General features: G+C 43.0%; 2 protein-coding genes across 2 annotated transcripts in view; both read right to left on the reverse strand.

The window, feature by feature from the left end:
* LOC129811793 (leucine-rich repeat and immunoglobulin-like domain-containing nogo receptor-interacting protein 2) overlaps positions 1-1,526 on the reverse strand; it is a 37,585-nt gene extending 36,059 nt beyond the window's left edge. Inside the window, exon 1 of the mRNA XM_055863420.1 lies at positions 969-1,526. The gene's annotated coding sequence lies outside the window, so the exon portion shown is untranslated. The remainder of the gene's footprint in view (positions 1-968) is intronic.
* A 6,216-nt stretch (positions 1,527-7,742) lies between these two features.
* Positions 7,743-14,013, reverse strand: LOC129811794 (eukaryotic translation initiation factor 4E-like). Its single transcript, XM_055863421.1, has 8 exons — positions 13,930-14,013; positions 13,133-13,173; positions 12,246-12,352; positions 10,359-10,454; positions 10,114-10,177; positions 9,812-9,925; positions 9,507-9,646; positions 7,743-9,326 (listed from the first exon to the last, which is right to left on the reverse strand). Exons 1-8 carry the CDS (start codon positions 13,973-13,975, stop codon positions 9,212-9,214), a joined length of 723 nt encoding a protein of 240 aa, XP_055719396.1. The 5' UTR covers positions 13,976-14,013; the 3' UTR covers positions 7,743-9,211.
* Between the last annotated feature and the right edge of the window lie 7,363 nt (positions 14,014-21,376).

Below are 21,376 nucleotides of genomic sequence, written 5' to 3' on the forward strand. Positions count from 1 at the left end.
TGTGTGTATTAAGTTATGGGTTTTGCGAGCACTCATCTGCATGAAGGACTATGGCCACACAATATCTCACCTTATCTGCAAGCTTTCAAAAGTGCACTCATCCACATAGAAGAAATTCATACGCTAAGCTCACCTCATCAGGACAGCTCAGTGGGTAACCGACTCCCTCATCTATAAGTCGCATCCATACAGTTCACCTCTTCAACAATTTTCATTAATTGCATATGTTTCATCCATGTTTCTCAACAATGCAGTTCATATCATCCACATACTTAATTCATTCATCCCATCCAGTTCATCTCAACCGCAATGTACTTTTCATACACACACACACCTCATCCATAGACCTCATCCATGTCGTCAACCTCATCCAAAGACTTCATCAATTTATTCCGTCCATACAGTACTCCTCATCCATTAATTTCCTCCTCAATCTTATCCCCACTATTACTCACTTATACACTGATTTATAATATGATTACAATAGTTACATATCCACAAAACTCACCTCATCAACAGAGCTATCCGCTCTGTCAACCTCAACCACACTTTCATCCTGACTCCCCAAATCCACTGATAGTCTCACACACAGCATCCACCTAATTTATATACGTACCTCATCCACTCATTTCACTTCACCCAGACAGTTCCCACTCACCCCTATATCACTTATCCACATACCCCATCCACAACAGAATAGAAATACGCCTTTTCAGGAGGGTTTTCAACAAGAAAATTATGAAATCTCCTACCCTCACTCTCTCCTTCTGAAAGAGTGCCTATGCGCAAGAGAAGACAGACTTTGGAGAAAGGATCATTCCAGTCAAATCTTCCCTGTGTTAGAAATGTCAGTTACAGATTTGAAACACGAGTACAGTTGGTAAGAATTCTCCCCTCTGGAAAAAAAGACAATTCCTTAATAATATGGTATATTCTCAGTGACAGGTATATTTTGAGGTGATTCTTACCTTTAAGTGCTGCTCCTCATTCCAAAATCCATACTCCAGATTAGCTCACTGAGGGTCACGCAGCCAAGCTGACACACGCACACAGACTTACTCTAACATGCACACACAGCTTCCGAGTGCCCGCTCAATCCGCTTTGTGTCAGCCCCTTCTACTCTGCCCTTCATGGGAACAATATACTTTAATCTCACTATCTCTTTGATTACTGTGCATTTCATTCCCACGGTTGCACTCCTAATTTCTCCCACTATTCTAACGAGCCATCTCGAAAGCCTTGTGAAAACACTGGAACAGGCGGGCGACTGAGGGGGGATGAGCTGAGATGAGGCAGAGAGAGAGAAAGGGAAAGAGAGAAATAGAGAAAGGCTCTTCATTGGTGTGAGCTCCTTTGTTGAGGCGCGGCAGGGGTTCAGTTATCCCCCTTGCTCTACTGATCCTCCCCCCTCTTCACTCTACTCTTGCTCATCACCTGTGATCAGCCCTCGCCCTACCTCAGCGCTCTGAATGGGTGAAGAAAAACCTACAGGGAGGGCTTTTACTCCTCCCCTCTCTATTTCATAGCCTCTCTCTCTGTCCCTCTAAGCTTCTCTCTGACACATCTGCTCAAAAATGTTTTTTATACCTCTCCCTGGCTTTCTCTTTCACCTCTCTCCATCTCGCTCTCTTTAATTCAATTTCTCTCTTTCCTTAATATTTTCGGACACATCCTCCTCTAACTATATCTCTGGAGACTGGTATGTGCACGGTACAAAGAGGAGTCCTGATTGCTGTGGTAATAGAGGTAGTAGGTGAAATAGGGGTGGAAAGGCTGTGCTATTGATTCTGCTTGCTTCATTAGCATGTACCTGTGGGGTTAGCATCTCTGAGGGTTAGCTACCCTACTGTAGCTAGCCCTCTGCTTCTCCCCGCGGTGACAGACCGCCTTTGCTGCCTCCCTCTGAGCCAGCTGAAGAGGGAGACCAAAATAGATGCAGCATCCCACTGCCCTAGACTTAAGGAAATGGCAGAACTATGACATGACATCCATGCTGCTTTGTGTAGGAAGCATAACACATCAATGTTACTCCATAATGTGCAGTGGGAAACATCTAAGCTGTTCCATAATTCAGGCACAAGCATTTCTATAATTAGTGTACAACCCCTATTGTTTTCAATAATTAAATGTAAATACCATCTAGTATTTTCAAGTAAACAACATATTCTGATTTGCAATTCTATGCAAGATGGCATAAAATATCAATGCAGGTCTACATTTAGCAGTTCAACAAATGTACCATTTCAGGAAATAACATCCATGTCACGTTCCTGACCTGTTTTCCTTTGTTATGTATTTGTTTTAGTTGGTCAGGGCGTGAGTTGGGTGGGTTGGTCTAGGTTTGTTTTTCTATGTTGGGATTTTTGTGTTTGGCCTGGTATGATTCTCAATCAGAGACAGGTGTGTATCATTTGTCCCTGATTGAGAGTCATACTAAGGCAGCCAGGGTTTCACTGGTGTTTTGTGGGTGTTTGTTTCCTGTGTCAGTGTTTGGGCCACACAGGACTGTTTTCAGGTTAGTCACGTTTGTAGAGTTTCGTAATTTGTAGTGTTTGTTGTTTGTTCATTAAAGCATGAATACCTACTACTCCGCATCTTGGTCCAATCCATGCTCCTCCTCGTCTGAGGAGGAGAACGACTACGACAACCTTAACAGAAACACCCACCAAAACAGGATCAAGCGGAGTGGAGAAGGAAGGCAGGAACAACAACAATGGGGAAAAGAGGAATGGACTTGGGAGGAGATCCTGGACGGTAAAGGACCCTGGGCAGAGCCAGTGGAGTGTCGCCTCCCCAAAGCGGAGCTGGAGGCAGCGAAACCGGAGAGGAGGTTGTATGAGGCTAAAGCAAGGCAGAGCGGCTGGAAGCCCGAGAGGCTCACCCAAACATTTCTTGGGGGGGGGGCTAAAGGGGAGTGTGGCGAAGCCGGGTTGGTTACCTGAGCCAACTCCCCGGGCTTACCGTGGAGTGAGAGGGCGTCGTACTGGTCAGACACCGTGTTATGCGGTAAAGCGCACGGTGTCCCCAGTACGCGTGCTTAGCCCAGTGCGGGCTATTCCACCTTGCCGCACTGGGAGGGCTAGGTTGGGCATCGAGCCGGATGTCATGAAGCCGGCCCAACGTATCTGGCCTCCAGTACGTCTCCTCGGGCCGGCGTACATGGCACCAGCCTTACAGGTGGTGTTCGCCTGCATAGCCCAGTGCGGGTTATTCCACCTCGCCGCACTGGCAGGGCTACGGGGACCATTCAACCTGGTAAGGTTGGGGAGGCTTGGTGCTCAAGAGCGCGTGTCCTCCTTCACGATCCGGTATATCCGGCGCCACCTTCCCACCCCAGCTCAGTACCACCAGTGCCTACTCCACGCACCAGGCTTCCAGTGCGTTTCCAGAGCCCTGTTCCTCCTCCACGCACTCTCCCTGTGGTGCATGTCTCCAGCCCAGTGCCTCCAGTTCCGGCACCACGCACCAGGCCTACTGTGCGCCTCAGCAGGTCAGAGTCGGCCGTCTGCCCAATGCCGCTTGCCTGCTCAGCGCTGCCCGAACTGCCTGCCTTCCCAGCGCTGTCTGAACTGCCTGCCTGCCCAGCGTGGTCTGAACTGTCTGCCTGCCCAGCGCTGCCCGTCTGGTCCAGCCAGGACCAGCCAGAGCCGCCCAGCCAGGACCAGCCAGAGCCGCCCAGCCAGGACCAGCCAGAGCCGCCCAGCCAGGACCAGCCAGAGCCGCCCAGCCAGGACCAGCCAGAGCCGCCCAGCCAGGACCAGCCAGAGCCGTCCAGCCAGGACCAGCCAGAGCCGTCCAGCCAGGACCAGCCAGAGCCCCTCGGCCAGGACCAGCCAGAGCCCCTCGGCCAGGACCTGCCAGAGCCCCTCGGCCAGGACCTGCCAGAGCCCCTCGGCCAGGACCTGCCAGAGCCCCTCGGCCAGGACCTGCCAGAGCCCCTCGGCCAGGACCTGCCAGAGCCCCTCGGCCAGGACCTGCCAGAGCCCCTCGGCCAGGACCTGCCAGAGCCCCTCGGCCAGGACCTGCCAGAGCCCCTCGGCCAGGACCTGCCAGAGCCCCTCGGCCAGGACCTGCCAGAGCCCCTCGGCCAGGACCTGCCAGAGCCCCTCGGCCAGGACCTGCCAGAGCCCCTCGGCCAGGACCTGCCAGAGCCCCTCGGCCAGGACCTGCCAGAGTCCCTCGGCCAGGACCTGCCAGAGTCCCTCGGCCAGGACCTGCCAGAGTCCCTCGGCCAGGACCTGCCAGAGTCCCTCGGCCAGGACCTGCCAGAGTCCCTCGGCCAGGACCTGCCAGAGTCCCTCGGCCAGGACCTGCCAGAGTCCCTCGGCCAGGACCTGCCAGAGTCCCTCGGCCAGGACCTGCCAGAGTCCCTCGGCCCGGAGCTGCCGTCCCTCATCCCGGTGCTGCCCCTTATCCCGATGCTGCCCCTTCATTTAGGTGGGTTTAGTTGGAGGGTGGTCATTGGGAGGGGGATACGGAAGCGGGGAGTGACTATGGTGGGGTGGGGACCTCGCCCAGCGCCAGAGCCGCCACCGTGGACAGACGCCCACCCAGACCCTCCCCTAGACTTTGTGCTGGTGCGCCCGGAGTTCGCACCTTAAGGGGGGGGTTCTGTCATGTTCCTGACCTGTTTTCCTTTGTTATGTATTTGTTTTAGTTGGTCAGAGCATGAGTTGGGTGGGTTGGTCTAGGTTTGTTTTTCTATGTTGGGATTTTTGTGTTTGGCCTGGTATGATTCTCAATCAGAGACAGGTGTGTATCATTTGTCCCTGATTGAGAGTCATACTAAGGCAGCCAGGGTTTCACTGGTGTTTTGTGGGTGTTTGTTTCCTGTGTCAGTGTTTGGGCCACACAGGACTGTTTTCAGGTTAGTCACGTTTGTAGAGTTTCGTAATTTGTAGTGTTTGTTGTTTGTTCATTAAAGCATGAATACCTACTACTCCGCATCTTGGTCCAATCCATGCTCCTCCTCGTCTGAGGAGAACGACTACGACAACCTTAACAATCCATGCTCTTTTGGCTCATGCACCCTTTAACCAGAACCATACATCTGCTTCTATCTTTTGGATAGAGTACACTTCACCACTGGTGTGCTTTGCCAAAGAGCTCTATTTTCATGTCATCTGATCATAGCACTGGTTCCAATTCAAGTGCCAATGCCGTTTATCAAACTCCAAGCGATGCTAAGGTCAGATGACATGAAAATAAAGCTATTTTGCCATGCACACCAGTAGTGGATTTGGTGTTGAAAAACAGAAGCATATGCAGAAAAGTACCTCATACCTACGGTAAAATTGACCACAAATTCGACATTTTGCAATGGCCATCTCAGTCTCCGAACTTGAATCCATTTGAAAACCTGTGGTTTTAATTGAAGAGGGCAGTCCATAAACGCAGACGAAGGTAATCAAGGTTCTGGAAAGATTCTGTATGGAGGAATGGTCTAAGATCCCTACCAACGTGTTCTTCAATCTCATAAAACATTTTAGAAAAAGGCTCAGTGTTGTTATCCTCGCAAGGGGAGAGTGCTGGATTATTGAAAACATGAGTGTCAATCATTTTGACCCCTAAGAATTCAACAAAATGTCTTTCTCTGAGCAATTGTATAAAATAATATAATTTCCCTATAACATTTTTATAAATAAAATAAAGCACAGTATTTGTATTTATTTTATACAGTCTCTTTTGCTCTTCTTTATCAAGGCTGCCAGTAAATATGTACCTGACTAATTCTATACCAAAGGCATTAAACTAAATCCTTCGCACCTTGGAACACAACCTTAGAAAGTCCTTAAGTGGTTCTCTGATTATCCTTTCCATCCCCATAATCCCATATAACAAATTCTCCCATTGATCCTGACGGGAGTGAAATGAAAGCCCCGACCAGACCCCCTGGAAATTGATCACCTGTCATCCTCTCCACTATAGCCTACAATACAAGGACAGAACGGAATAGATATGTAAACTCTAAACAGGACTTTGTCTCCTGTGTGTATGCTAACATCTGCAGTCCTGAGAGCAATGCCATAGTACTATGATGTATTAAACGTTTATGTACTGCTTTGGAATGCAGTATATGAGTTATGAATTAATTATTATCCTGGTGCCCCCTTGAAATCAAATATGTTTTGCAAATGATAAAGTCTTATACTCAGCTGGCCACTCCCCGGTTTTTGTGTTAAATGCTCTACAACAAAGCTTTCTTAGTGTCTAACAAGCTTTCTCTGCCCTTAACCTTCTTCTGAACACCTCGAAAACAAATGTCATGTGGTTTGGTAAGAAGAATGCCCCTCTCCCCACAGATGTGATTACTACCTCTGAGGGTTTAGAGCTTGATGTAGTCACTTCATACAAGTACTTGGGAGTATGGCTAGACGGTTCACTGTCCTTCTCTCAGCACATATCAAAGCTACAGGCTAAAGTTAAATCTAGACTTGGTTTCCCCTATCGTAATCGCTCCTCTTTCACCCAGCTACCAAACTAACCCTGATTCAGATGACCATCCTACCTATGCTCGATTATGGAGACGTAATTTATAGATCAGCAGGTAAGGGCGGCTAGATGTTCTTTACCATTTGGCCATCAGATTTGCCACAAATGCTCCTTATAGGACACATCACTGCACTCTATACTCCTCTGTAAACTGGTCATCTCTGTATACCAGTCGCAAGACCTACTGTTTGATGCTTACAAGACCTACTGTTTGATGCTTATTTACAAAACCCTCTTAGGTCGCCTATCTGAGATATTTACTGCAGTTTACTGATATCTCCTCCACATACAAAATCTGTTCTGCTAGTCACATTCTGTTAAAGGTCCCCAAAACACAAACATCCCTGGGTCGCTCGTCTTTTCAGTTCGCTGGAGCAAGCGACTGGAACAAGCTGCAAGAAACACTCAAACTGGACAGTTTTATCTCAATCTCTTCATTCAAAGACTCAATCATGGACACTCTTACTGACAGTTGTGGCTGCTTTGCGTGATGTATAGTTGTCTCTACCTTCTTGCCCTTTGTGCTGTTGACTGTGCCCAATAAAGTTTGTACCATGCTCTGCTGCTGCCATGTTGCATTGCTACCATGTTGTTGTCATGTTGTGTTGATGCTACGTTGCTGTCTTAGGTCTCTCTTTATGTAGTGTTGTGTTGTCTCTCTTGCCGTGATGTGTGTTTTGTCCTATATTTTATTTTTAATCCCAGTCCCCGTCCTCGCAGGAGGCCTTTTGGTAGGCCGTCATTGTAAATAAGAATGTGTTCTAAACTGACTTGCCTAGTTAAATAAAGGTTAAATAAAACTTTAAAAATTAAGCACTCCTTACATAGGTACCCTTGAAATAAAGTTTTACTGTTAAGGGTTTGTTTTTGTTGGACTTCTTTATGTCTGATTCAAAGTCTACATTTCAAAATAACACCTCTGGAAAAGACACCCACTGTGCGTGCAATTTTCAAAATTGTAGCCTTGCCCATTTGATTAACAACCTTGGCAGAAAGCCAAAAATTGGATCAGGCATTCATTTTTTAGATCTAGTTGTATGCAGTGGATCTAGTTGATGCTGGTTTGCAGAGAACTGACAATCAAGGTCCCATACTGATTGGTCAAATAAGCACCTATACAAAGATTGGCTATACGTCACTATGGGGTCATAGCACCCTCTAGATGGAAGAAAAGATGAAACTTGGTGACTTCATTCAGATGAGTGAATTACTGACCCTAACAGTAAAGCAATTGGATAATACTTCAAACTGAAGTGCAAAGCTCAGTTTATTTATGAATTGAGAATAAAATACCCAAATGCATTTCATAATGTATGAATGTTGAACAGCAGTTATGAAAGTAACTGGAAGCACTTGTGTTTGGCCAAAATAATGAAACATGCCTGGCATAATGGCAACTCATACTTTCATGAGCCATGAAATGGTAAGTATTTGAGCGCACTAATTTGGTGTCATGACATTGTCATGGGTTGCCATTGTTGTAGGCTTTCATGAAATGATACAACAGGAGATATACTGTAGGTGTAGCGACTAGAATATTGCTATATACATTGTTCAGCTCTACAATAAGTCTCTAGGGGTGACAAGGGCAGATCAACTAGCTATGGCAATGGCATATACTATATGATATTATATAATTAAAAATGATCTGAAGTCACAGAAAAACTTTATTTAGACTCATTAGTGCTGTGTTTCCATTGCAGGCAGAAACCAATCACTAAGAAATGTATATATTGCAATACAGCATCACTGTAAGTCAAATATCAAACCATTTCTAACAAGGACTGTACAAATTACAAGTTGCAAAAAGTATTCCATAATATAAAAACAGCTTCTACCGAATTGCAAAACCAAAATTTTAATCATGTAGTTAACAAAGACTAATTGAGTCATGAAATTATCAGAAAGGCTTGATTACATGCGCTTGAGGTTTAAAGGAGAAGTCTTTTTCTTTTTTTTTCTTCTTTTTTTTTTACAACCAAATCCCTATTTTTGATGTAAATGGAATGTTATAGAAGGGCCCCTAAACTACACAACAAGGATGAAGAAGTGATTTGCTGGTTGAGGTAAGTTTCTCAAAAACAAGTGAAATCACAAAAAAGGATATTCTATAACATGTCATTTAGCATTTTTTTTTTAAGAGATCTGGTTGCAAAAAAAACATATTACAAAAAACAAATCACCTTTAAGGGCATAGCACAGAACAAGTAAAACAAATTGCTAAAAAGCTAATTGGTATAATAAATAAAAAAAAGTGTAATATCATTAATGATTACAGCAATTACAATGCTGTATACAAGGGCACTGAGAAATGTTTTCGTTTTATTTTTGCATTTCAAATGTATTCCCTGCCATTAAATAAATCAACAAAATAATTTTCTTTATAAGAGCACTCAGAACATCTTACATTTCCTACTATGAACAGTCTTCATTTGCATGTTGAGGTTTGCATGTTCACCTGTGTGGCTATGACATGTGGATTAATAGCATTGGCAGGTGTGTATGTGTGTGTGTGTGTGTGGGGGGGTCCAGAGAAAGTAGTGTGTCCTGGTAATAACGTTTTTCCTGTGTTCACAGGTCTAGGGCTGTTTCTGTCGAAGCTTTGGTATATAGTCATGAGTTTTTCCCAGATTTCGTCACGCAGCCATTGCAGTTAAGTAAACAAACCCTACCCACAATGAAAAGTAGACAAAACAAAACAAGGCACATGGTTCATTTTCAGACAACAAACTTGTTTTTGGTGGTGGAGCCGCTCTTTGTGGAGGTGTCAGAGTGGGACTGGTAGCCAATGGTCATCTTCATGGGGATTCCCAAGCGCTCCTTATAGACTCTCCTGTTGACACACACAGGGCAATGAGACGGGAGGTGGTAGCAAAATAATTTTGAAATACTAAGACTATACACACTTTAGTAAGTCAATACATTTTCCTGTGGAGTCTGTTTTATAAAGCAAGAGCAAAGTTGGAACGCTAACTACACTAAGAAACATTGACTTCAAATTGATCCAACTTACCCTATGTGTGTTACGGCTTCCCTGTTGTCAAAGTCTGCTGTCCAGATGGCGATTTTGTCTCCTTTAGTGCGAATATTGACTACTGCGCCACACACTTCGTCACTATAGTCATCGAAAGCCTCCCCAACAAGGCAGAGAAGCTGGACAAGTGATGTGCCCGAAAAAAAATATGGAACCATACATTAACATTTCAGTGGCATCACAGAATTCCTTAATCCAGCTACACAGGTAGAAGCTTGAGGCTGTATGTCATTCCAAAATGCCCATGCACACACACACTGAGACATATACCCACACTAACTCACTGTTTCTAGCCAGAAGCGGTCCAGGTCTTGTCTCCTCTGCTGCTTGTTGAGCGTGATCAGCCAACGCCCTCCTTGCTTGTTTCGCTCATCCTCCCACATGGGCTCAATGCCATCCTGTCACACCAGAGGAGAGACACAGCTTTACTTGGTTTAAAACCACAGGAGAAGATGCCATGGCTGAACAGTCCTGAACAATTTCCTTCCAGGCACACTTTACAATTAGGCTTAGTTGCAAAGATACCATGAAGTCACATGGAATAAAATGGCTTCCTTGTTCACTTTTTGAAATGCCACAAACCTACCTTAAAGAGGGAGTAGTCACATCCAGATATCAGATTGCTTGACAACTGAATATGATTATACAGACTGAAATGACAAGATCATTTTCTTAGTACAACACACACAATTGCAGTATAATGGGAAGGAACTGAACGCTATCAGGATGATGAAAGAAGACATGTTGGTATAATCTCCAATTATCCTTTTCATACTCAATCAATCCATTTCATCAATTTTTTTTAAAAACTTTAGTCTTATTGATACTTACGCCCAGAAATCTTCAACCGTGTCAAACTTCGAGATGAGGCGGAGGTTTGCCTGCCATGTTTTGGTCTTGTCATTTTTGAAGAACCAGAGAGACCATCTGTTGGGGCAAAACAGAAATGGGATTTGCATAAAGTAAACACTGGCTAATTAAACGGCTGGTAAACAAACGTAATCAACAGCCCATAAGCCTCGAAGCAAATTAGGAAGTTATGGATGATGGAGGGGGGGGGGGGATTGACACATGGTTCACTGCTTTGTGCCATATTCATTCAATGTCAAATCCTTAGGCAGTTCAACTGAGCTTGACTGCAGTTACAAAGTGAAATGCATAGTTGGTAATCACACAGACAGACCCAGCTTGTGTTATGAACACTTATTAGCTATAACAATAAAGTGAGTCGCACACTGTATATACAGTACCAGTCAAAACTGTGGACACACCTACTCATTCATTGGTTTTTCTTTATTTTTACTATTTTCTACATTGTAGAATAAGAGTGAAGACATCAAAAGTATGAAGTAACACATACGGAATCATGTAGTACCTAAAAAGGTGTTAAACAAATCAAAATGTATTTTATATTCTTCAAAGTAGCCCCCCTTTGCCTTGATAACAGCTTTGCACACATTTTTGGCATTCTCTCAACCAGCTTAATGAGGAATGCTTTTCCAACAGTCTTGGAGTTCCCACATATGCAGAGTACTTATTGGCTGCTTTTCCTTCACTCTGCTGTCCAACTCATCCCAAAACCATCTCAATTGGGTAGAGGTCGGGTAATTGTGGAGACCAGGTCATCTGATGCAGCACTCCATCACTCTCCTTCTTGGTCAAATAGCCCTTACACAGCTTGGAGGTGTGTTGGGTCATTGTCCTGTTGAAAAACAAATGATAGTCCCACTAAGCGCAAACCAGATGGGATGCTGTATCGCTGCAGAATGCTGTGGTAGCCATGCTGGTTAAGTGTGCCTTGAATTCTAAATAAAATCACTGACTGTCACCAGCAAAGCACCCCCACACCTCTTCCTCCATGCTTCACGATGGGAACCACACATGTAGAAATCATCTGTTCACCTACTCTTCATCTCACAAAGACAAGGTGGTTGGGACCAAAAATCTCAAATTTGGACTCTTCAGACCAAAGGACAGATTTCCACCTGTCTAATGTCCATTGCTAGTGTTTATTGATCCAAGCAAGTCTCTTTGGTGTCCTTTAGTAGTGGTTTCTTTGCAGCAATTCAACCACGAAGGCCTGATTCACGCAGTATCCTCTGAAAAGTTTATGTTGAGATGTGTCTGTTACTTGAACTCTATGAAGCATTTATTTGACTGCAATCTGAGGTGCAGTTAACTCTAATTAACTTATACTCTCCAGCAGAGGTAACTCTGGGTCTTCCTTTCCTGTGGCGGTCCTCATGACAGCCAGTTTCATCATAGTGCTTGATGGTTTTTGCGACTGCACTTCAAGAAACGTTAAAAGTTCTTGAAATGTTCCACATTGGCTGACCTTCATGTCTTAAAGACCTGACGGACTGTCGTTTCTCTTTGCTTATTTGAGCTGTTCATGTCATAATATGGACATTTACCAAATAGCGCTATCTTCTGTATACCACCCCTACCTTGTCACAACAACTGATTGGCTCAAATGCATTGAGGAAAGAAATTCCACAAATTAACAAGGCACACGTGTTAATTGAAATGCATTCCAGGTGACTACCTAATGAAGCTGGTTGAGAGAATACCAAGACTGTGCAAAGCTGTCATCAAGGCAAAGGGTGGCTACTTTGAAGAATCTCAAATATATAAAAAAGTTTCACAGGTAAACGTTTCTTAACACAGAGTAGCAGCCTGTAATGGTCATCAAAGAGCAGTAGCCTGGGTCAAACTTACTTGTTCTGTAGGGGGTGTTTGATGTAGCTCTCAGGGCTCACGATCTCCTGACCAGTCTCTGCTTCTGCTCCTTCTTCAGCATGTTGGGGTGGATTTAAATTGATTTCCTAGTGGAAAACAACTTTAAATTAGTAAGAAGTATGATCTTGCAGGACTGCCATGTCTTGGGTCATTGGTAAGTTTGATTGTTTTCGTTTTTATATACAACGCTGGGTTGAACGTGAGTATAGGTAATGACATCGGACTTCAATTTTTTGCAACATAATTTCCAGACACTATTTAGATGGTCCAACAGTATTTCAAATCAATGAAATAAACAGTTTACTTTCATCTATGGTGTAAATACTGTTGTGCGTAAAATGTATTGCACCAGCCATAATCATATTATTGGACAAGTTGGTGAACTGTCTAGCAGCTAGTTAGCTAGCTAGCCTAAAGTGGAAGCAACAGACTAGTCCAAGAAAGCCCAAGCTGACAACTAGCTAATTATACCATTTATAGTGCAGTTTTTCTTTCATTAAAACACATTTGTTTGACAAAATACATAATGTTGGAAATGTACTACTAACATGTAGGTACGCGCAAATGCCCGACCGAGCGAATTAACCAGCTGTGACAACATGTACCGAACTTGTTGTTAGTTAGTTACAGTAGGCGATTCACATAGCTAGTGTACATTCCCCTCTCAGTTGTCTTTGCACTGCTTGGGTCGTGGCACAAAAAGTTTCTACAAGGGCAAGAATAGACGAAAATACGACCATGTAAACATGTATTTCTTTCGAATTGATTAGATTCGAGCTATTAATATTACATTCTGGATAACAATGTATATTGGACAACGGATTCCAATAACGTTATAAAATATTTTCGTCGGTAAAGGTACTCACCGGTTCCGCGGTCGCCATCTTATGAGTCTCGGTGTAGAACGCTGAAATTCATTGGACCAGAGAGGAAGAGAGAGGGATAAGGGTCGTCACTTGTTACCACATCCACAAAGTCATAAACCCCGCCTATTTCTTAAATGTATGTTCTTAAAACGTGATTTTAAACCTAACCCAAACCTTAACCACACTGATAACCGTGTGCCTAACCCTAACCTTAAATTAAGGCCAAAAATATATTTGTTTGTTTTCTTGATCGTCTACTATATAGCCCATGTTTACTTTGTGGCTGTGGTAACTAGGGATACCTGGGCCCTAAATCTGTCTTTTCCAGCAGGTGGCGTTTTGTTTCTTGCTCACCAAGCGACGAGTTTTTTTTAATGGAGGTTGATGAGTGTCGAATTTGGTAAACACAATTTGAATGGTTTATTTCCTACGTGTGGCTTATTTGATCAATAGAAGTTGAGTAATTATTAGGTTGTGACGAGTGTACTGATAGAAGTAGGACACGCGACATCACAGCAACTTTGAGAAAAACACTTTATATCGGAGTTTTGCCTAGTTGACACTCGTTACCACAGCCACAAAGTCATAATCGAAGTGTATTTCTACAATTTAACTACGTAAATGTGATTTTAACCCTAACCTTACCTTCAGTGCTAATTTTATGCCTAATCCCAGCCGTAAATATTTTTTTACGATAGAGACAGTATTGACTTTGTGGCTGGGGTAACTAGTGGAAACCATTGTGCCTAATGTTCACACGCATTATCTGCCCTTCGCATTGGCTAGAATGGTCTCACCTAGTCTTGCCTCCCCCCGACTGCCTTCCATTTTTTTTAAATACATTTATTAGAGCCAAAGATTTTGGATATACTGACAAGACACATATCTCAGTCTCTGGCCGAACAATGAAAATCGTTATCCCCAAAGCGGCAAGGCGAGATGTCTAGCTCCCGCCTATCCTTTCTTTGGATTGGTGGATACATCTCATTATTGTAATCCTCTTTTGAATATTCGATGTTGTTGCCCTCTACCGCCTGCATTTAATGCAGAGATGCCATGCTATTATCCTCGTACCATGAATATGTAAAGTCATCTCGAGGCAAATCCGATATAAAGTGTTGTTTCTCAAAGTTACCTTAATTTCTGTAATTGTGAATTAAACATGCAATACTAATCATCAAAAAAATATAATAAAAAATAGATAATAAATATACTTTTATTGTATAACTAATCAGAAATTACCTGACTTGTGCTCACAGTCAATAATACACAGCTTTATTGTACACACACAAATACACTTCATTTCAGCCTCCAAAATAACCAGCCAAGGTGGTCACTAGTGATGCACAGGCGCAGGTTGGGTGGGTTTAGGGTCAGTAAAGTTGAAGTTGGAGATTTATATCTCCCTCACTAACTTTAAGCAACAGCTATCTGAGCAGCTTACCGATCGCTGCAGCTGTACACAGCCCATCTGTAAATAGCCCATCCAACTTACCTACCTCCTCCCTCAGCTCTTTTGCACACCAGTATTTCTACTTGCACATCATCATCTGCACATCTATCACTCCAGTATTAATTTGCTAAATTGTAATTACTTCGCTAATATGGCCTATTTGTTGCTTTACCTCCTTACTCCATTTGCACACACTGTATATAGATTTTTCTATTGTGTTATTGACTGTACTTTTGTTTATCCCACGTGTAACTCTGTGTTGTTGTTTTTTGTCACACTGCTTTGCTTTATCTTGGCCAGGTCGCAGTTGTAAATGAGAACTTGTCCTCAACTGGCCTACCTGGTTAAATAAAAAAAATATTGTGTGGATGAAGAGCGTGTGGGTTTAGGGCGGGTTGAATAAACAGAAAACAATACCCTGGCTTAAAACATCTAAAAATATCTAATTATTGTGCAATTTACAATACCAGTCAAAAGTTTTAGAATACCTAATCATTCAAGGGTTTTTCTTTATTTTTACTATTTTGTACATTGTAAAAATAATAGTGAAGACATCAAAACTATGAAATAACACACATGGAATAAGTCGTGAAGAGGGCACACCAAAACCTATTCCCCCTCAGGAGACTGAAAAGATTTGGCATGGATCCTCAGATCCTCAAAAGGTTCTACAGATGCAACATCGAGAGCATCCTGACTGGTTGCATCACTGCCTGGTACAGCAACGGGAGTGCGTACGGCCCAGTACATCACTGGGGCTAAGCTGCCTGTCATCCAGGACCTCTACACCAGGCGGTGTCAGAGGAAGGCCCTAAAAATTGTCTAAGACCCCAGCCACCCCAGTCATAGACTGTTCTATCCGCTACCACATGGCAAGCGGTACCGGAGCACCAAGTCTAGGACAAAAAGTCTTCTCAACAGCTTTTACCCCAAAGCAATAAGACTCCTGAACAGGTAATCAAATGGCAACCTGATCTTTTACACATAGTCACTTTAACTATACATTCATGTACATATTACCTCAATTAGCCCGACTAACCGGTGCCCCAGCACATCGGCTACCCGGACTATTAGCAACCGTCCACTCAGTTTTTCACAATTCCTGACATTTAATCCCAGTAAATATTCCCTGTTTTAGGTCAGTTAGGATCACCACTTTATTTTAAGAATGTGAAACGTCAGAATAATATAAGTTAATTATTTATTTCAGCTTTTATTTCTTGCATCACATTCCCAGTGGGTCATAAGATTACATACACACAATTAGTATTTGGTAGCTTTGCCTTTAAAATGTTTAACTTGGGCCAAACGTTTCAGGTAGCCTTCCACAAGCTTCCCACAATAAGTTGGGTGAATTTTGGCCTATTCCTCCCGACAGAGCTAGTGTAACGGAGTCAGGTTTGCAGGCCTCCTTGCTCACACAAGCTTTTTCAGTTCTGCCCACAAATTTTCTATAGGATTGAGGTCAAGGCTTTGTGATGGCCACTCTAATACCTTGACTTTGTGGTCCTTAAGCCATTTTGCCACAACTTTGGAAGTATGCTTGGGGTCATTGTCCATTTGGAAGACCCATTTGCGACCAAGCTTTAACTTCCTGACTAATGTCTTGAGATGTTGCTTCAATATATCCACATAATTTTCCTTTCTCATGAAGCCATCTATTTTGTGAAGTGCACCAGTCACTCCTGCAGCAAAGCACCCCCACAACATGATGTTGCCACCCCCGTCTTCATGGTTGGGATGGTGTTCTTCGGCTTGCAAGCCTCACCCTTTTTTCTCCAAACATAACGATGGTCATTATGGCCAAACAGTTCTATTTTTGATTCATCAGACCAGAGAACATTTCTACAAAAAGTACGATATTTGTCCCCATGTGCAGTTGCAAAGCGTAGTCTAGCTTTTTTATGGTGGTTTTGGAGCAGTGGCTTCTTCCTTGCTGAGCGGCCTTTCAGGTTATGTCGATATAGGACTCATTTTACTCTGGATATAGATACTTTTGTACCTGTTTCCTCCAGCATCTTCACAAGGTCCTTTGCTGTTGTTCTGGGATTGATTTGCACTTTTCGCACCAGGTATGTTAATCTCTAGGAGACAGAACGTGTCTCCTTCTTGAGCGGTATGACGGCTGCGTGGTCCCATGGTGTTTATACTTGCGTACTATTGTTTGTACAGACGAACGTGGTACCTTCAGGCATTTGCAAATTGCTCCCAAGGATGAACCAGACTTGTGGAGGTCTAGAATTGTTTTTCTGAGGTCTTGGCTGATTTCTTTTGATTTTCCCATGATGTCAAGCAAAGAGGCACTGAGTTTGAAGGTAGGCCTTGAAATACATCCACAGGTACACCTCCAAATGACTCAAATGATGTCAATTAGCCTATCAGAAGCTTCTAAAGCCATGACATACTTTTCTGGAATTTTCTAAGCTGTTTAAAGGCACAATCAACTTAGTGAATGTTAACTTCTGACCTACTGGAATTGTGATAAAATTAATTATAAGTGAAATAATTAATTGTTTTCCAACAATTGTTGGGAAAATGATTTGTGTCATGCACAAAGTAGATGTCCTAACCGACTTGCCAAAACTATAGTTTGTGAATAAGACATTTGTAGAGTGGTTGAAAAACGAGTTTTAATGACTCCAACATAAGTGTATGTAAACTTCCGACTTCAACTGTAAATGTACATATTACCTCAATTAGCCCGACTAACTGGTGCCCCCGCATATTGACTCTTTACTGGTACCACCTGTATATAGCCTCGCTACTGTTATTTTCACTGTCATTTTACAGTTTAAATTTCTTAACTTATCTAATACTTATTTTTTAATAAAACATTGCACTGTTGGTTAGGGCTTGCAAGTAAGCATTTCACTGTAAGGTCTACACCTGTTGTATTCAATGCACTTGACAAATAAACTTTGATTTGATTTTAGTAACCAAAAAAAGTGTTTAACAAATCAAAATATATTTTATATTTGAGATTCTTCAAATAGCCACCCTTTGCCTTGATAACAGCTTTGCAAACTCTTGGCATTCTCTCAACCAGCTTCACCTGGAATGCTTTTCCATCCGTCTCGAAGGAGTTCCCACATATGCTGAGCACTTGTTGGCTGCTTTTCCTTCACTCTGCGGTCCGACTCATCCCAAACCTTCTCAATTAGTTTGAGGTCGGGGGATTGTGGAGACCAGGTCACCCGATGCAGCACTCAATCACTCTCCTTCTTGGTAAAATAGCCCCTACACAGCCTGGAGGTGTGTTGGGTCATTATCCTGTTGAAAAGCAAATGATAGTCCCACTAAGCCCAAACCAGATGGGATGGCGTATCGCTGCAGAATGATGTGGTAGCCATGCTGGTTGAGTGCACCTTGAATTCTAAATAAATCACAGAGTTTCACCAGTAAAGCACCACACCATAACACCTCCTCCTCCATGCTTTACGATGGGAAATACACATACAGAGATCATCCGTTCACCCACACACCGTCTCACAAAGACACGGCGGTTGGAACCAAAAATCTCTAATTTAGACTCCAGACCAAAGGACAAATTTCCACCGTTCTAATGTCTATTGCTCTTGTTTCTTGGTCCAAGTAAGTCTCTTCTTATTATTATTGGTGTCCTTTAGTGGTGTTTTTGTTGTTGCAGCAATTCGACCTTGAAGGCCTGATTCACACAGTCTCCTCTGAACAATTGATGTTGAGATGTGTCTGTTACTTGAACTCTGTGAAGCATTTATTTGGGCTGCAATTTCTGAGGCTGGTAACTCTAATTAACTTATGCTCTACAGCAGAGATAACTCTGGGTCTTCCATTCTTGTGGCGGGCCTCATGAGAGCCAGTTTCATCGTAGCATTTGATGGTTTTTGCGACTGCACTTGAAGAAACTTTCAAAGTTCTTGAAATGTTCTGGATTGACTGACCTTCATGTCTTAAAGTAATGATGGACTGTCTTTTCCATAATATGGACTTGGTCTTCTACCAAATAGGGATATCTTCTGTATACTGCCCCTACCCTGTCACAACACAACTGATTAGCTCAAACGTATTAAGGAAAGAAATTCCACAAATTAACTTAACAAGGCACACCTGTTAATTGAAATGCATTCCAGGTGACTACCTCATGAAGCTGGTTGAGAGAATGCCAAAAATATATTTGGTTACTACATGATTCCAAATGTGTTATTTCATAGTTTTGATGTCTTCACTATATTTCTACAATGTAGAAAATAGTAAAAATAAAGAAAACCCCTGTAATGAGTAGGTGTGTCCAAACTTTTGACTGGTGCTGTATATATTTAAAAAATCTATATTTTCCTTTATTATTTTCCCCTAATCCTATCACCCTGCTCCTAATTGGAGTAAACTAATTGACAACAACACTTAGGCTTCTACTTCCAGCTTATACATACTATATCAATTTACAGACACAATGTACTTTACAATAGTTATCTTATCTTTAAATCAGACTTTATTAGTATAATGAGTAATCCAGGAATGTCGCAAGTCAATTTACATAAGAAACTCCTAAATTACTTAAATTACTTCTGAACACGAATAGTGGGGGAGCTCCTCCTCCTCCTTCTCACCACTCCATACAGTCCCATTTTTACCAGATTCTTGCCGGGATAAGCCTCTTATATCTCCCTTGCACATGCCGGCAAGTGTAGGAGTGGAGTAGCAGGCTGCTGTCCAATGGTAGGTCAGGGATGCAGGAGTGACGGACAGGTTCCGGGTTGTTGGGGGCCGAGGCCGAGAGACCCACACAGTTACTGCTCCTAAACGGAGGGGGTCCTAGAGGTAATGGGGTTAGTATGTGTTTGTGGTGCAGTGTAAGTTGGCTACGGGAACAGGCCTAGGTGTCTATAGCCTAGTCCCAGATGTGTGCTCTTGCCAACTCCATTGCTGTCATTGTCAAGCCAAACATTTGGCATCACCATTAGTGACAAGTGGTTGGAATGATGGCACCAACAGACTGGGACTCAGGGTAAGAATATGTGTGTGAGTGAGTGAGAGAGTATTTTGTGGCGAGAACTGAACAGTGGAAGATATCTCTCCTCCTATCTGTGTTGTCATAGTTTCTTATCCCTCAGGTGAAATATTTCAGACAATGTAAATAATCTCTACTCCTCCTCAGTGTTAGAGAAGATGAGAGAGAATATTAAAAGGCAGGTATCTTACATCACCGGTTAGAAAGTTGGGCCACTAACTGAAAGGTCGCTGGTTCGAATCCCCAAGCCGACAAGGTGAAAAATCTGTCTGTGTTGTTGAGCAAGGTACTTTTAAACCCTAATTGGTCATGTAAGTCATTCTGAATTAGAGCTTCTCCTAAATTACAAAAATTGTAAATCAGTCAGGATGGGAAGGAAGAAGATACTACCATCTTGTGGTAGTTGCAGACTGATAGTCAATGTAATTTTTTTGCAAAAGGGGGTCAGATCAAATAGGCCTACACATTTAATTTCCCATGGAATGAGCCTTGAGTAAATAAGTAAAGCATGTGTGTGTATCTGTATGTGTGTTTGGGGAAGGGATGTTAAGCCTGTTTGTTGTAGTATAGTACTGCACCATGTCCGTGTGTGTGTGTCTCTCTTTGTGTGTCGTCCTTCTTCATCCATTTCTCACCTGTTCGTGAGTCCGTTGCTGAGGCTGCCTCCTACCAGTGTCTGTTGGGAGGGTAGAGCAAGGCAGCTGAGCTGCTATCTACTCTGCCTTCTCTGGCCCCTGGACTGGCATGGGCACCAGCTCAACACTGACAGCCACTCCTCCACTGCAGGCCCCTCCTGCCTCTCCGCCTAGACCAGCACCCAGAGACCACCACCACCTCACAGCCCGGCCCAATGCAGCTAGGCTACTGGGGAAATAAGAACAGAATACAACATTGTCTATACAACAATAACAACAACAGGCCACTAGAGAGATGGACAGAGAAGTCAATAAAGGACAGGGTAATGTTTAGAAGGCACAATAAGTAAGAAAACACAGTGAAACAGGAGGTAGAATACTATCTGAACTTGTGAAATATCAGATGTTTTTTGTTTGCAACACGTTTTGTTATGGTGTGTGCCGTAATGAACACAACCCAGCTTCAATAAAAAAACATAAAGGACAGCACAGATGGATGACAATGCACACATTGAAGATTGTAGAAGGCCAAATGTAATGAATAAGGGTGATATGATTAATTGCTAGACCTACTTGGCAGAGAGACACATAAGATAATATCTAGACAATTTCTTTATATCTGAACTTTCGACAAGGTTGTTCTCTACTGAACACAGCCCGGGCACACACACACCCACTTAACAAGAGAGAAAGAGAGGTGAGCGACTACATCTAGATGGAACCAAACCAGGTTATCCCAATCATTTGGTGTGTGTGTGTGTGGGAATATATGGACAATGGAGGAGGTATATATAATATAAAACCACTTCTAACACTATTTTTCCCGTTTAACGCCTTAAATATGCGCCATTACCCATCTCTCATCTTTCTATTTGTAGCTAGCTAAACTAACGTTAGCTAACCAAGCTAGTTTACTAGCTAGCTGATCGTTTTATGAACATTACTTGTGAGCATCGCATTCAGATGAGCTTTAAAATATATATATATTTATCCCCATTTCCGGTGATCCAGTGATCTCATCCACGATGTCTTGACGGCTGTGTCGCAAGCTAAAGGCAAAAAACGTTAACAGAGGATACATGCGAGTAGAGCAACTGAGTTTGGAAGTCACACACACATGTCCATATATGGCATTGCGTTGGCAGCCATATTGGAATTTCTATCCGGTG

The sequence above is a fragment of the Salvelinus fontinalis genome, chromosome 15 (assembly GCF_029448725.1).
Source record: "Salvelinus fontinalis isolate EN_2023a chromosome 15, ASM2944872v1, whole genome shotgun sequence".
NCBI lineage: Eukaryota > Metazoa > Chordata > Actinopteri > Salmoniformes > Salmonidae > Salvelinus > Salvelinus fontinalis.